This window comes from Xenopus laevis, chromosome 8S, assembly GCF_017654675.1.
Source record: "Xenopus laevis strain J_2021 chromosome 8S, Xenopus_laevis_v10.1, whole genome shotgun sequence".
NCBI classification, from domain to species: domain Eukaryota; kingdom Metazoa; phylum Chordata; class Amphibia; order Anura; family Pipidae; genus Xenopus; species Xenopus laevis.
In genome coordinates, this window is record NC_054386.1 from 12,487,397 (window position 1) to 12,504,560 (window position 17,164).

Genomic DNA, 17,164 nt, shown 5'->3' on the forward strand with positions numbered 1-17,164 from the left:
CGCCTTCGCTTTCATTTGCATTGCCTAAGTAATGATAGCGAAAATTCTCCAGCTTTGTCTGTCTGGACGCAACTTTGCATTTCAGTAAATTAGCGTTGTCTGAGCAAATTTTCGCCTGGCGAAGTGTTGCATTGGCTGCGAAGCCGTCGCCGGCGAATTTTCGCAGCTTAGTTAATCTACCCCTTAATGACCTATAAAACCACAAATCCCCAAGCCTTTGGAGTGAAAGGAGAATCAAGGGGAGTAAACGCGGTTGCTGCAGGTTAGTTTCTGGCTCCAGTTCCTATAAAATGAAAGATCTCGTGATCGATTAAATTCAAAGTTAAAAGAGCTTAAAATAACAAAGGCTCGCGTTTCGCTGAACGCTTTTTCAAGGCAAAATATATATATCTGTTAGTATATGATTGGAATCTGTTTCTTCTTATTGCTGCATAGTAAGAACAAGCAAGAAGTAACAAACTGGGTCTTGTTTGAACAATAAACAGTTTATTACCAATATGATTACATCTACAGGTGTGCACCAACGTACCATTTTAATATTGTGATGAAGTGGAGATTTGTGTTGTCCCCTAACAACATGTCTCTGGTTTTCGTGTGATTCTGCATTTTAATTTTGGTTGGCAAAAGGGTCGTAACACTGCAGACTATATCCGTACACTTACTCTGAAGTCATCCTATAAAAGTAAATGGTTCACGTCGTTTTTTCCTTCAATCTACTACTACATGAAAAAATGATACATTTAAATAAGCAGCTATATGATCATACAAATTAAAAAATAAACGGGATGTGCGACGTCAGATGAAACCGGAGAAAAAATCCAGAAGTCATTTTATTTTAAGACTTTTGAGTAAAGTAAATCCAAAGGCAAGTGCTGAGTCTGCTAATAAAAAGGGAGTGGGAACAGTGCAGGGATCTTCAGTGTCAATTCAACACTCCGGATGAATCTGTTTGTGGAATTTATTGAACATTCCCAGACTGCAGTGTTATCTGTCATTATGTTGTACTGATTCTGCTCAGTTCCTGCCTGATAGCTGCAAGAAAACAAATGCATTATGAAGGCATAACACCATCCAGTCTCCAGCTTTTCTCTAGTAGTATGAATTATTCAGAAACTGTTTATTGCAGAAATAGACATATCTGACCTTGTTCTGTATCTCTTGGTATTTTGAGAAAAAATGCCGTAAAGTCAAATTAATTAGACAAGAATGCTAACAGTATTTAATCGGAAAAACCACGTCAGTCATTAAAAAATCTAGAGGCACCCAAACAACAGAAGCAATGTAGCAGAGGACAGATATGGTGGAGAATCCTTGAGCTAAATTGTTTACAACCAGAGAATAGAAAGGGGTGCAATAATAACTTTAAACCCATTTCAATTAATCTAAGTTGCATAATGAAAAAAATTGTAAATCTAAGCAAAGGTTTTTTTTTGGCTAAAAAGTTGCTTTAAAGAACATTATTGCGTCTGTCTTTTCACATACTTCAGAACTGCTTTGTTTTTAAATGTACTGCAAATTCATGAGAGGCAGGTGTGAGCCACAATGTTTTTTTGCATTTGAACTCAGACTGTTTGAAATACAGTACTCTAACCAATCTCTGTCCTCAGCATGCTTCCCATACCTGCACATGCAACAAATTAAAGAGTTTAAAGGGACCCTGTCATCGGAAAACATGTTTTTCTCAAAACGCATCAGTTAATAGTGCTACTGCAGCAGAATTCTGCACTGAAATCCATTTCTCAAAAGAGCAAACAGATTTTTTTATATTCAATTTTGAAATCTGACATGGGGCTAGACATTTTGTCAATTTCCCAGCTGTCCCTGGTCATGTGACTTGTGCCTGCACTTTAGGAGAGAAATGCTTTCTGGCAGGCTGCTGTTTTTCCTTCTTAATGTAACTGAATGTGTCTCAGTGAGACATGGGTTTTTACTATTGAGTGTTGTTCTTAGATCTACCAGGCAGCTGTTATCTTGTGTTAGGGAGCTGTTATCTGGTTACCTTCCCATTGTTCTTTTGTTTGGCTGCTGGGGGGGAGGGGGTGATATCCCTCCAACTTGCAGTACAGCAGTAAAGAGTGATTGAAGTTTATCAGAGCACAAGTCACATGACTTGGGGCAGCTGGGAAATTGACAAGATGTCTAGCCCCGTGTCAGATTTCAAAATTGAATATAAAAAAATCTGTTTGCTCTTTTGAGAAATGGATTTCAGTGCAGAATTCTGCTGGAGCAGCACTATTAACTGATTCATTTTGACAGTATCCCTTTAAGGTTAGAAAAAACCTTTGCAGTACCGACACTTTGGGAGGGGGGTATTTACTAAACTTATTCTTTTCTTACTATAATAAAAAAAATTCAAACAAACTCTGAAACCTGAATCCCCTTAATTTACCAATAAATTGATAGAAAACGTTGGTCAGAGAAAAAGTCGCGTCAAAATCGAATCATGTGACTTTTTAATTGTTGCCCAGAAAACTTGACTTTATCGAATTGTCGCCTCAACAACTTGAATTTATCAGATGATCGAAAGAAAACCAGCATTAACAGCCAAATCTATCGAGAATCACAAAGGCACAAAACATGTTCTAATGGTTAAATGTTCCATCGACTTTTTAGCAGCTTTGGAGCATCATAAATCTCGAAAACTTTTTTTTCCTATAAAAATTTGAGTTTTTCCCATTAAAAAAACTCTACCAGAAAAATTCAAGGCCTAATAAATAGGACCCTTAGGGGCAGCTTTAACAAGGGTCAAATTTCGAGTTCTTGGGACTTTGTAAAAACTCCCATGAACTTGAAATTTCAAAAAGAATTAGAATTTTTCAAATTCAGGTGAATGGAATCGACACGCAAACTCGAAATCGAATTCGATTGGAGCTTTTGCACCAAAAAAAACCACGATTTTCAGGACGTCTCCAAACAACTCCAGGACGTTCCCCATAGGTTAAAACAGCAGTTTACAAGGTTTATGGTGGCGAATAGTCGAATTCCTGTCAAGAAAGCATGCATCATGTAAAAATACACAGGGCTGCATTTTTCGAGTGCTTCACACCTATTACTTAATGATTCACATTTACCTTGAATGGGGGAGGGGCTGTCCCCTCAAATTAAGGAACAAAAAATATCCATGGCCCAACACAGGGTGTAATATGTGCAAATATGGGATGAACTCATGCATGCGCTGCGTTTTCATCCGACAGTCGGATAAATGTAGTTCTTACATGCGATTCTCCTTCACTTCCTGTTTCTTCACAGCCTCCGGCATATCGCATGCGTTTCGCCGTGTCGGCACCAAACGCATCGAGGAGTTCCTCCCTAAATTGTGAACTTCAGTTTCAGTTGCATCATTTCTAAGATCTTACTGGTTGCTCTGATTTATTAGACTCAATAAACAATTGTGAAGCCCATTACATTCTTTCTATATGTTTTAGTTCAGTAATGACATATTCCCAAGCAACTGCATCAAGGACTTCATTTTCTTACCATCAATGATCTCTTCTTTGACCTTGTGCAACTCTCTGACAACTTCCTCTAGAATTTCCTTAGGGATCAAATACAAAGAGCCATTAATATAGTTATAGTCCCTTCCCGTACTGATTTTCTTTCATATCAAAATACAAGAAATGTTCAAACTAGAGGAAAGGCTCAAATTTGTTAAAGGGGTTGTTCACCTTCAAACCCTTTTTCCCGTTCAGATGGTTTCAGATTGGTCACCAGAAATAAAGACCTTTTCCAATTACTTTATATTTGTGACTGTTTTTCTAATATTGAAGTGTAAAGTTTCATTTTTCACTTTCTAAAGCAGCTCTGGGAGGAGGTCGCTGACTCTTTAATTGTACTAAACTGATACATTTAGATGATACAAGTTTTCAAGTCGATCTGCTGAGCAGAATCCCTGAGGGCATGTAAAGTCTAAAATAGAATAAGGCTAGAAATGCTGTATTTTGTATACTAAACATGAACTTACTGCACCACAAGCCTAATCAAACAAATGATTTATGCTTTCAAAGTTGGCCACAGGGGGGTCACCATCTTGTAACTTTGTTAAACATCTTTGCAAGACTAAGACTGTGCACATGCTCAGTGTGGTCTGAGCTGCTTAGGGATCGTCATAAACAAAGCTGCTTGAGTTCTGCATGGCTGGGAAGTAAGGCGGGGGCTCCCCCTGCTGTTCATAAGTATGATTGTTTCCCTGCTCAGCAGTTAGGGACCATCTGACAATTACTATCCACAGCAGTAAATGAAGGGAGAATTTCACTGCATACAGTCAGGTTTCTTATAAAAACGGTACACATCTTTTAATTAAAGTATATTGGAGATAGGTTTCTTTTTAATTAAAGAAAGTAAAAATGGGATTTTATTTTTTTGCCTTTACATGCAGAGACACGCATTGAGATTCGGGGAGATTTAGTCGCCTGGCGACAAATTGCCTCTTCTTTGTGCGACTAATCTCCCCAAACTGCCTTCCCACTGGCTAGAATCTAAATTGCAGGCGGAATGGCACTCGGATTGCATCATTTTCCAAAGTCGCCCGAAGTTGAATCACAAGGAAACTTCGGGCGACTTTGGAAAACGCAGTGCTCCGGGTGCCATCCCACCGGCAATTTAGATTCTAGTCAGCGGGAAGGCAGTTTGGGGAGATTATTCACACGAAAAATAGGCGATTTGTCGCCGGGCGACTAATCTCCCCGAATCTCCACATGTGTCTCTGCCCTTAAAGCAGCTGTTAAAATTGATACAATAGTTGCTAATATTCCAGAGATACTGCTGAGAAATGGATCAACTAAATGTATCAACTAAATGTAGCAAATAGTGATGGGCTACTTTGTGAAACGTCAATGGACGTCCGTTTAATTGGTTTATGGTGAACAATCTGAAATCAACTAAACTGAAAAAAGTATTTGGAAGGTGAACAACCCCTTTAAGGTGTTTCAACAATTAACGTTAAATCCATTTCAATTAGTCTAAGTTGCATAATGAAAGAATATGTAAATCTAAGCAGAGGTTTTTTTTTTGGCTAAACATTTGCTTTAAATAATATTGTGTCTGTCTTTTCACATACTTCAGAACTGCTCTGTTTTTAAATGTACTGCAAATTCACGATCGGCAGGTGCAAGCTGCACTTTTTTTGCACTTCTTTGCACTTGAAATCAGACTGCTTGAAATACAGTACTTTAACCAATTTATTTAAAAATGTATTGTGTTGCATGCTGCATGCAGATCTGATTAGATTTGAGTGCAGTACTGGATTCTTTTAGTATCATGGATGAAACACACTCGCTCACAATGCACCATGCAGCCAATTTTTAGATGACAGAATTAGGGATGCATGGAATCCATGATTCGGTTCGGGATTTGGCCAGGATTCGGCCTAATTCAGCAGGATTCGGATTCAGACGAATCCTTCTGCCTGGCCGAACCAAATCCGAATTTGCATATGCAAATAAGGGGTGGGGAGTGAAATCGCGTGACTTTTTGTCACAAAACAAGGTAGTAAAGAATGTTTTCCCCTTCCCATCCCTAATTTGCATATGCAAATTCAGTTCGGTAATCGGCCAAATCTTTCGTAAAGGATCCGGGGGTTCGGCCGAATCCAGAATAGTGGATTCGGTGCATACCTAGACAGAATTCTCTCTTTAATTCTTCAGTTGTTTTTTTCTTTACATTTTAATAGATCGATATGGCTGAAGCTACAGATATTTCCAGCCCAGGCCACCACATTTCTGCAACAAATCACTTATCAAAAGTAATATATTCCTTAAATGAACAAAACGTGCATCATAAAAATAGGATAAAAGTAACTTCTTACTTGCTTCATTCGGTCGAAATCGAAGGCATCTGAAGATACATCATTACTGCTGCTCACTAGTTTCATCCTATTGAGAGTGGGGTAAGGTGAATGAGAAAATAAAACGGAACACCACCAGCAGTTGGGGTAAATAATATTGCTTGGACTTATTATAACATCCAGTTTTCTGGCAGCATAAATTGTAACAATTCACTCTTGTTCCTCGTATATATCTGCCAATAGATGATGGTTCAGCGTTGTATGATACACTGTACCACAAAAGGAAATGTCTTATTTTGCCTGTGTCTATTAGTGATTTGCGGGTCGGGTAAAACTCGACCCGCGCCCAACCCTAACCTGCCCGAGCTTGACTTCCAGCTTCCATTTATAGACCCGCCCCGCCGATGACATCACAAAAGGGGCGGGGTGATCAGGTGCGCATCTATAAAAAAAGGAGCTGGAAGTCGAAGCCGGCAGTGCAAAGTACAGTCCTGCGCAGATCCATTTTTTTGAACCCGTATCCGACCCGTACCCACAACCTGCAATCTGCAACCCGGACCTGCAACTCGCATTCTTACCCGCTTGTATCCGCTACCTGACCCAACCCGCAAGTACCTTATCCGCAACCCGCTGACCATCAAGAATCAGGAAGTGCTGTCATTTTAAACCGGAAGTGACCTCATCGGAAGTAGGCGTGATCAGAAAAAAAGGAGTAAAAATCCCTATTGAGAAGACCCGTGGCCCGACCGTGGGCCACGGAAGTCAAGCTCATGCAGGTTAGGGTTGGGTGCGGGTCGAGTTTTACCCGACCCGCAAATCACTAATAGACACAGGCAAAATAAGACATTTCCTTTTGTGGTTCAGTGTATCATACAACGCTGAACCATCATCTATTGGCAGATATATACAAGGAACAAGAGTGAATTGTTACAAGTTATGAACTGCCGACCTGCGTCTATACCCGCACTTCTAACCGCAACCCGCAGGGTACCACAGGTTTTTGCAGGTACCCGACCAGCTGCTGGACTCTAGTGCAAGATGGTGGGTGGAGAGAACAGGAAGAAGAGCTCAACCTGGACCCGCCCACCACCCGCAAAAGGTGGTGAGAGGTCGGCCGAACCCGTGGGTCCCGCTGGTATCGAGCCGGCCCGCGCATCACTAGTATTTTCTCCGAAAAAAACTCGAATGTCAGGAAGACAGCAAACAACTCCAAATTGATCCCAGGACATCTTCCATTGACTAAAACAACAATTCGCCTGGTTTTAAGTGCAGAATAGTCGAATTCGAGTTCTTAAATCTAATTTGAATTTTTCTAAAAAATCTAAATTTTAACAATTCCCTAGCCGGATTTGACAGTTTTGGCCATATAAAAAATTCGAATTTTCACTTCAATCCTTGGTAAATCTGCCCCAAGTTGTAATTCAGCCACTTGATGGAAGAGAATATTAACAGCTACACAGATGCTGCTTTTAATAGCTGTAACATTTGCAAATAATATAAAAACCACTGCAAATGTATATTGGAAAGTTGTGTACAATTATATTTTGCTTTCATTAGTCAAAATTGTATTTGTATTCATTTCCCCCAAGCCAAAAAAAATCTTTATTTCCTTAACCAAAAGTTACAATGTGAAAATGTGTCACAACATATGTTAATAACATGCACGTTTTCATCCGTAATACAGCACAAAAGAGGCTGTCTACCAATGTCAACATATAAATAAAGGAGATGATTGGTTATTGATATACAATATCAGCTGAATAATACCATGTATTTATACTGATTCACAATCTTTAATCTCTTACTATTTAATACAAGGGTTGCCACCTTTCCTGGAAAAAAAATTCCAGCTTTTCTATATTTTTGTCTTTTTTCCCTATTAATAACATTGGCACTAAACATAATTTTTACCAGCCAGACTGGTAAATATCGACCAGGTGACAGCGGCATAACGAAAAACTGGACCACACAATAAATGTTTTTTAGGGCTCCCAAATAACAAAAGTTGATCTGCTTCAGAAACCTATAGTGAAATTGTTCCTCACTGGATATGTGATGGTGCCGGTCAGCAGCACCTACTTCTACTATTGTTACATCCTTGAATGATGTTCATAGTGCACGTCGTCCTTTAAGCTTCTTTTGGGCAAAATAATGATTTTAGATAGAATTTTTTTAGAGATCAAATCAACTGTGTACCCCTTCAACTAAACTTCTCCATTGGCCTCAACCATGCTTCTGCATGGTACCCAGATAATGTTTTTTCTCAGTGATTATGTAAAAGTGTTTTGTAAATCACTGCCCAAAGCAGTGGTGTACCGAGATATTACACTACAGCAAATAATTTTTCAGGCCCCCAATATTTATTCGAATTGTATATGAATTAGGGCCTCACGGGCCCCTATACCTTCTGGGCCCCCCTGCAGCCGCATGGTCTGCATCCTCTGTAGTTACACCCCTGGTCCAAAGCCAGCCCCTCCAGAGTTCCATGAGAGCCAAAGGGGTTGAGCTGGTTAATGAATTTAAAGGAATTGTCCAGTATAAAAATTAAAACTAGATAAATGCATAGGGTGTGCAAAATAAAAAAATTCTAATATAGTTAGCCAAAAATGTAATGTATAAAGGCTGGAGTGACTGGATGTCTAGACAGTAACCATTTAGAGACTTGAGGGGAGGCCACATGGGTCATATCTGTTGCTTTTGAATCTGAGCTGAATGCTGAGGATCAATTGCAAAATCACCGAAAAGTTGTGGCCCCCCTTCAAGTCACTGACTAACTCAGAGTTAGAGAGCTGAAAACAGACTGTTCTGTTACACATCCAGTCACTCCAGCCTTTATACATTACATTTTTGCCTAACTAACTGTATTAGAAACATGTTTTATTTTGCACAGCCGATCTATTTAGCCAGTTTTTATTTTCACACTGAATTGTTCCTTTAAAGGGTTCAGGAAGTGCAAACCATACAGCAGAACCAATGGACCAGGCCCCTTGACGCCCAGGCATCTACTTTGAGATAAGTGTGCCATGTTTTGGGCAAACACCTCTTACTGAGCAAGTCAGATCAATGAAGAAGACTCGACTATGCCATAATCATCACTGAGGAAGGGTCATTTGGGTCCTGAAACGTTTTAATTGGGTGTGCAGTGACTGAAGCACCTTGCAATAAAAGTTGGGAATACCCCGTTTGAAGCACAATAAGGTACTGGTGTTCTATTTTTGTTTGAAAGTATATTAAGGCCAGTATTGGTACCTGCACCTCTGCATGATATATATAGTCTTCAATCTAATATGACATAAACCTGTTTGTGTAGAGAGATAGCCTCATGGTTTTTGACTATCTTTATGGTTTCTGTGAGGAAATTAAATGTCTCAGTTATGCACCTTAAGAACATTAAATTCTGTATTATTACATTTGCCGTGACATAAAGCTGTAAATATTGCATTTGGAAACATTTGACGAACAATATGGGGAACTACAAAGTGAAACAACTGAACATGCTGCAAACAAAGAGCAACACCAATACGACACTTTACAAGGACAGACAAGAATTTGCACGGGACAATGTGAAACATAGATCTGCACTTTGGCGCGGTACCTAGAGGGTGGTTGAGATTGTATGGGACTCTTAGCTTCTGGACTCTTCACCACTGGTGGGGTTCTATGGCAATGGAATGAGATAGCACATGAATTTAGCTCTCTACAGACTAATGTCATGCATTAACAATATACAGTAGATGATGATCCCACTTACCTAGAGAGTAATGAGGGTACAGGCTTTTCAACTGAATTACTTCTTTCCCAAGGTTTTTTACCCAAGTCTGTAACATGATCATATTAACTATTAACATGTAAACAAGTTATGGAATAAAGCACAAGGTATACAAGGCGGTATTCTTATAGTTGGGCTGGTCATTGGTCATGAATACTTAGTAAGGTACCGGGAGTTTCATCAGTTTTCTCCCCAGACTGTTGGGCACATCTCCTGGCTATTTTCCCCCACTGCCTGGCTCTGCTCAGAAGGACTGTGCCTTGTGTTTACCGAATCGCACAGTCTTATCAGTCCTTAAAGTGGACCTGTCACCCAGACATAAAAAGCTATATAATAAAAGTCATTTTCAAATTAAACATGAAATCCAATTTCTATTTTTTATTAAAGCTTTCCTAGCTGTTGTAAGCTCATTTCAAATCTCAGCTGTCAATCAAATATTGTCTGCCCCTCCTCTATGCCTTAGGCCAGGGTTCCCCAACCTTTTTTACGCATGAGCCACACTCAAGTATAAAATATTGTTGGAGAGCTACACAAGCATGCAAAAAGTTTCTGGGGCTTCCAAATAAGGGCTGTTATTGGGTATTGGTAGCCGCTATGTGGAGTTGCAGCCAACAGGAGGCTCTGTTTTGCAATATACATTTTTTTTATGCAACTAAAGCTTGGCATAGAGGCGGGGCAGACAATTACTTTAATTTTCCATTCAGCACTTCTTAGATGTCACTGCTCTCTCCAAATTCCCCCGTTCTCTTCACCATTTAATTGTGTAGCCAGTGCATGGGGATGGACATCAGGTCCCCCATTCTGGTCCTCAAACAAGATTCTGAGATGACACAAGGCTTGCCTTAATAATAGTGCCCACAAAATGGCTCCTGCCTGCTTGTTATAATTATGAATCCCCAGACTGAAGGAAACAAGATTCAAATAATTTATATAGTGTAATTAAAGTTAATTTTGCTTGACTAATGTGATAAAATAGGATTTTGAATTTTGGTGATGGGTCCCCTTTAAAACACAATTATTTTAGAATGGGGGAGGTACAGTATGTTTTATTTTTTACCCTCACCCAGATAATTGTTTTTCCTGCCTGGTGGCTTTTTTTTTTTTTTTTACAGGTATAGGACCGGTTATCCGGAAACCTGTTATCCAAGCTCTGAATTACAGAAATGCTCCCATACACTCCATTTTATCCAAAATGTCCAAATTTTTTAAAAAAATTTTCTTTTTCTCCGTAAAAATAAAACCGTACCTTGTACTTGCTCCAATATGCAATTAATCCTTGTTGGGAACAAAAAAAACAGCCTTTTGGGTTTATTCAATGTTTAAATAATTTTCTAGTGGACTTAAGGCATGAACATCCAAATAACGAAAAGATTTGTTATCTGGAAAACCTCAGGTCCACAGCATTCTGGATAATAGATCTCATACCTGTACAATATAGGGAAGAGTAAAAGATTTTATTTTTACCGGTAGAATTCTGTGGTGTAGGGCCTCGAGTAACAGGAGAAGATGAAAGACTGGCATCCTCCTAAAATAACAAATAATCAATGTGATTAACTAAGACACGTAATTCGTTATTCGCACATTCACCCACACATGCTTATTAACGTGTTAGAAACATTTTTTAAAAGCCTGTGGAGTTACAGGAAATCACTTACATTTTGGCATTCGTCTTCTTTTTTGTCACCTGGTTTATCCGTTTGCGATGCTGCTTTTCGTCTATATTTTTTGAAAAATAGAATTGTTATAAAATATGAATCTGTTCTGTTCTGGTCAGTGCAGCCATTATTTTGGTGCTGTTATATAGTTTATAGTTTGCGATATAGTTTAACACAATCAGATTATTTTTTAAAGTTTTACTAGTACTGGGTCCCTTATTATTCTTTTCCACCCCCCAGTTAATATCCTGGTGCATCAAACTCAACGTTCAAGCCCTCATTCTATGGGCAACTTGGGGTTCCAGGGGCTAAAATAGTCACAACTGTGCTGCTTTATAATTGTGTTTGCTTTGATACTTATAGTAGATTGCTGTAAATACAATAGTCAGACCTCTTTGCCAGCAATTTATTCATCTCCTCCATAAGTCCTCCTCCTCCTCCACCACTACTTGTTCGATTGGCATCAGTTTTTGTTGCTCCACAAGGACTTGAGCTTCCATCTTCTGGCTTTAAAAACAAGACACTAATTAGAATGAAGTATGGAACTTAACTAGGAAGCATATAAGATGCATATGGAAATGATTATAACTTTAACCTGAAGTATGCTGGCTGTTATATTTGCTGTGTTCAATCGGGATAAATTATAGACCTAATTGCATGAGCAATACAAGCTAAGAGCTCAAACTTGCCCAGTGGGCTGTTGATAATTTACAGGTGATGGGGAGGGACTGGAGTTTGGAAACATAAGACCAATATAATATTCATCACATATAGGGGGTTATATATCAAGCTCCGGATATCCGAGCCTTGGATAATTCGTAGTTTTCTGAGCAAATTTTTTTTTCGAGATTGAGTCCATTGATCTAAAAACTCAGAATCCGAAACCTCGGCATCTAAAAGCTCTCGAGGTCCTGTATAAGTCAATGGGGAAGGTCCCAGTGTCTGCGCTGATGTCCGTACTGATACCCGATGATTTCTCAGTTTCGGCAAAAAAAGCGGGAAAACGCCGAACATTTCAGAGTTTTTGGGGAAAGCTCCGAAGTTTGCACAACCCTTCTTTTCAGCTTTTTTCTTCATAAATAAAGTCCATTCGGGAATTCGAAGTTGGATATTAGAAATACTGTGATAAATTCAGTAAATTCAGTTCAAACAACCCCCATAAGTTGCAGACCCTAAGCAATGATAACTTCCTCTCAGCATGGAAATCCATATTTAACACTGGGAACAAGTAAGGGTCACAACATTTATAAGGAAATAATTAAAGGGTTCTGTGAATACCCAAGCCCAGAGAGGTTCATATCAATATTTTTTTTGTACAACACAAGTAATAATAATTAAAAAAAAAAAGGTAAGTATGTGGCTGTTCCATGGCTATAAAATAAATCCTAATCATCATCCTTTGTAATTAATAAAAATTAGGGGGCCCCAAATACACGTGTTTTCTTCACTACAGCCTGATTTGGTTAAATAAGACAAAAGGGGAAAACATTTTTTAAAAATGTTATGAAACAGCCAACTGTATCTGTTGTATTATAAGAAATGAATACAATGAAAATTGACTGCATACAGTATGTTAGTATTCCATTTCTATCTTCTATACAGACAGCTAATTTTTAGCAGTTTTTACACTGATATTATAATGTACGATGCCACTTGCTATTCATTTGCACATATCAAACCTGGTCTGCAGAAAATGATGTTATTGGGGAAAGAGAAGTCTTGTGATGTTGTTCTGCTCATAAAAGAGAAGAGCAACATCACAAGACTTTCCTTTTCCACTACCTTGATTTTCTGTCAATTGTTTATAGCAAATAATCACTAACAGCCAAACTGTATGCTTCATTGTCTAGAATCAAACTCTGTTCTTTTAAATACATCAACACCAATATTTGTCAGAAAGCTCACCCTTTGTACTTTCCTCAATTTGGCACCAGCCAGAGCTGCAGCTAGCCCTGACGCAGGACTCTCTTCATACACTACTCCTTGGCTTCCCCCGGCTGGGAGAGGTGGGGCAGGTGGTGGTGTAGCTCCTGATGGTGGTGGTGGCCCAGGAGGTGGAGGAGGTGGTGGACCACTAGCCGGGGCAGGTGCTGAGCCCACTGATGCTACCATTGCTGTAGAAGACGAATGAACAGGTGGAAGCATAGGACCTTCAAAAAGAAGGAGATATTTTCTGTTAAAACACATGACGGCATCTTCTTCCTACTCTAAGGTATAACAGTGCAAATATAATTTGTAATATGCACTGGAATAAATAGAGCCAAACCCAATATTTTGTAGGACATTCATTTCTTGGCTATTCAGATTCCATTTATAACATACAGTTAGTGCTTCATGGTATTTATATTACTGAATGGTAGAAATGCAAACTTTGGGGTATATTTATCAAAAAGTGAAGTTAGAGATCGCCACAGTCCTCTAGAGTGAAATTCCGCCACTCTCCATTCATTTCTATGGGATTTTGAAAGGCATATTTATCAAAGGATGAACTTTCACCCATTGATAAATACTTTTTTTTTTAACTTCACTCTTTGATAAATATACCTCATTATGTTTTAATATAAAACAAGTTAGATATTCGGGTTGAACACATAGGGGCTGATTCACTAAATTCGAGTGAAGGATTCGAAGTAAAAAAACTTCGAATTTCGAAGGTTTTTTTGGGCTACTTCGACCATCGAATGGGCTACTTCAACCTTCGACTACGACTTCGAATCGAAGGATTTGAATTAAAAATCGTTCGACTATTCGACCATTCGATAGTCGAAGTACTGTCTCTTTAAAAAAAAACTTCGACCCCCTAGTTCGGCAGATAAAAGCTACCGAAGTCAATGTTAGCCTATGGGGAAGGTCCCCATAGGCTTGCCTAAGTTTTTTTGATCGAAGGATATTCCTTCGATCGTTGGATTAAAATCCTTCGAATCGTTCGATCAAAGGAATAATCCTTCGATCGAATTTTCTGCGCTAAATCCTTCGACTTTGATATTCGAAGTCGAAGGATTTCAATTCCTAGTTGAATATCGAGGGTTAATTAACCCTCGATATTCGACCCATAGTGAATCAGCCCCTTAATCATAAAAATGTTTCTTTCGTTATCAAATCTACAGTAATAGGTTCTACAATTCCTAAATCCTACAGTGTTGAAGATATGGAGTGTTTTCATTGTGCACAGGTAAAAAGAATTAGGATTTTTAAGGTCTATATCAGACAGAAGTGCCTGCAGCCCTTAGTTAACAGTGTTTGGGTATTTGCAGACTGCTTTGAAGTGAGGACAGTGTTCTGTATCAAAACACTTGGAGAAGATATGCATGTGTATAATATTTTTAATGCAACAATCACAAAATCCCCTTTGAATCATTAAGGGACAGATTTATCAAGAGTCGAATTTCGAATTCGAATTCACGGTTTTTTAAAATGGAAATTTATTAAAAAAAAAAAAATTTTCTAAACTCAGGTGAATAGGATCGACACGAAAACTCGAATCGAATTTGATTCAAGTTTTTAAAACTCGATTCAAGTTTTTCCTCAGAATAAAACTTGAATGTCAGGAAGGCTGCAAACAACTCCAAATTGATCCCATTGACTAAAACAGCAATTCAGCAGGTTTTAGGTGGCAAATAGTCTTTAAAACTTGAAAATCTAATTTTTTTTAAAAAAATCGAATCCGATTTAAACAAGTCCCTAGTCGAATTTGACAGTTTTTGCCATAAAAAAACCTCGAAAATTCGAATTTGAATTTTCAATTTGACCATTGATAAATCTGCCTCTAAAAGTTGATGTTCAGCTTTCTCATCTCCTAAAGAAAACATGACTGCGTTACTGTTATCAGTGACAGTCGTTCCAGAAACAAGTACTTACTGAACTGGGTAATGGTTGATGATGTCATGTAAGGTGCAGTTCTCTTGGGCAAAGTCAGCTCAGATACAGCAGCATAAGGGGGAGGTAATGAAACAAAGTGTGACATGGACTGGTATGGTGGCTGTGAAGGATGAGCGGAAGATTGGAAGGGCTGAGGAGGAGCCTGGCTCAGAATGCCAGCAGGGCTCGTTATCATTGGCAATTGAGCAACAGGTACAGTTTCGATATAGGATAGGAAAGAACGGTCAGCGCATTTAACCTGCGTCCGGGGTGAACTTAAAGAAATTTGAGAAGTAAGAGGTTCTTCTGCTTGGTCTCTTGGGCCTGTCTGAGATACAATTGGAATTTGGACCATTTTATCTGAGCATCCTCTGACCCTGCTATTCTGGACAGGGATTACAGGTAGGACCACTGGAATAGGTGACTGCGGTGATATACTCTTCCGAACTGATGAGTTTACTGAAACAGGGGGAGAAGAGGAACAAGGAGAAAATGACAGAGAAGGATGCCTTACAGACTGATGCAGGGTTAATGGAGAATGGGAACCTGGAGCAGGTGGTGGGGATAAAGAGATTTGCTTGATGCTCCGGGATAGAGTCCCATTGCTTGGCCTTATTGGAGAAAATGCAGAACTTTGGGATGTTGAAGGCTCTGGTCCACAATGGCTGTTCTGCATCTCTGGGGGTTCGCTGGTTCTGTTACTGGACTTGTGTGTGGATTTACTACTAAGTTCAGGGGAAGCAGCTGCTGAAGAGATAACTTTTGCATAAGATGGAGGTGGGACAGCGCCAGTAGAAGGAGAAGCACTGAAGTTACTGTAGTCAGGAGGAGGAGACTGGCAGTGGGAAGGGGAAGAAGACACGTTTATCTGAAGGGTAGAAACTAAAAGAAAAGAAAATGAAAAGAACAAAATGGGCATATATCAAGGAAAGCAAACAAGGCAGAGTGATTAGGAGAGCTGGAAAGGACAGATGACAACAGAAAATTAAAGATGGTCCATGCAATATTTGTTAATGAAGCACAAATGAAATAAAACAGTTTGTCTGCTTTGTTTCAAAACCATTATTATGTGGAGGGGGACTGACTCAAGGGGGTATATTTATCAAAGAGTGAAGTTAGATATCAGCACAGTCCTCTAGAGTGAAATTCCGCCTCTCTCCGTTCATTTCTATGGGATTGTTAAAAGAGTATTTATCAATGGGTAAAAGGGTAAGTTCATCCTTTGATAAATACACCAAATTCCATAGAAATGAACGGAGAGTGGCGGAATTTCACTCTAGCAGATCTTTAGCTTCTCTCTTTGATAAATATACCCCAATGAGAGATGGGTATCAACTTACACCTCTAATCAGACACATTATTGTGCTATTGTGATTTCTTAAATCTCTACTCTACAGTTACCAGGAAGGAAACACTGCAGTTCTCTGGTGCTTAGCAATTCCTTAATGGAGAACTAAAGCTTAACTAAAGAAGTAGCTAGAAATATTGTACGTTATGTTTGGGCTTTTGGACCAGCCCAAGGCAACCACAGCCCTTTAGCAGTAAAGATCTGTGTCTCCAAAGATGCCCCAGTAACTCCCCATCTTCTTTTCTGCCGATTCACTGCACATGCTCTGTGCTGCTGTCACTTACTGAGCTTAGGGACCCACTCACAATATACAGTACACATAGAATAGAAATGTCACAATATAAGGCTGATTAGTAATTAATACACATAATTACTACATGGCAGCACAGAAACCAGTGCAATTAGCATCAGAATTTAATAATCAGCAAACCTGTAGCATCAGCTTATATTACAGGGGAACCTCATTTTCTGCTGGATAATTAGTGACGAGCCCTAAGCTTAGCTTATCAACAGCCAATCAGAGCCCACTGAGCATGTGAGTGTCACAGACACTTTCCAAGATGGTGACCCCCTGTGACAAGTTTGAAGTCCTGGATCATTTCTGCTATTGACAAGCTGAAACTTTAGGCTTCTGCAATAAGTTCACTATATAAATCATAGCATTTTTAACCTTATTAATTTTAAGGGTTTAGTACTCCTTTAACTGTGCTATATAACCGCAAAAATTATTGGACACTGCCTGAAAGCTTCAT

At 39.1% G+C, this 17,164-nt stretch overlaps 1 protein-coding gene across 6 annotated transcripts in view; it reads right to left on the bottom strand.

Annotated features, from left to right (window-relative positions):
* Positions 1-464: 464 nt before the first annotated feature.
* Positions 465-17,164, bottom strand: part of evl.S (Enah/Vasp-like S homeolog) — a 93,390-nt gene continuing 76,690 nt past the window's right edge. For 2 of the 6 annotated variants that reach the window (XM_018232167.2, XM_041574350.1), the window contains exons 6-15: positions 15,065-15,946; positions 13,112-13,356; positions 11,598-11,713; positions 11,207-11,267; positions 11,016-11,076; positions 9,534-9,600; positions 9,378-9,440; positions 5,804-5,870; positions 3,478-3,535; positions 465-1,032 (exon numbers count right to left, since the gene is read on the bottom strand). In XM_018232167.2, coding sequence (XP_018087656.1) covers positions 995-1,032; positions 3,478-3,535; positions 5,804-5,870; positions 9,378-9,440; positions 9,534-9,600; positions 11,016-11,076; positions 11,207-11,267; positions 11,598-11,713; positions 13,112-13,356; positions 15,065-15,946 — 1,658 coding nt within the window. In that variant the 3' untranslated portion in view covers positions 465-994. 6 annotated transcript variants of the gene reach the window in all.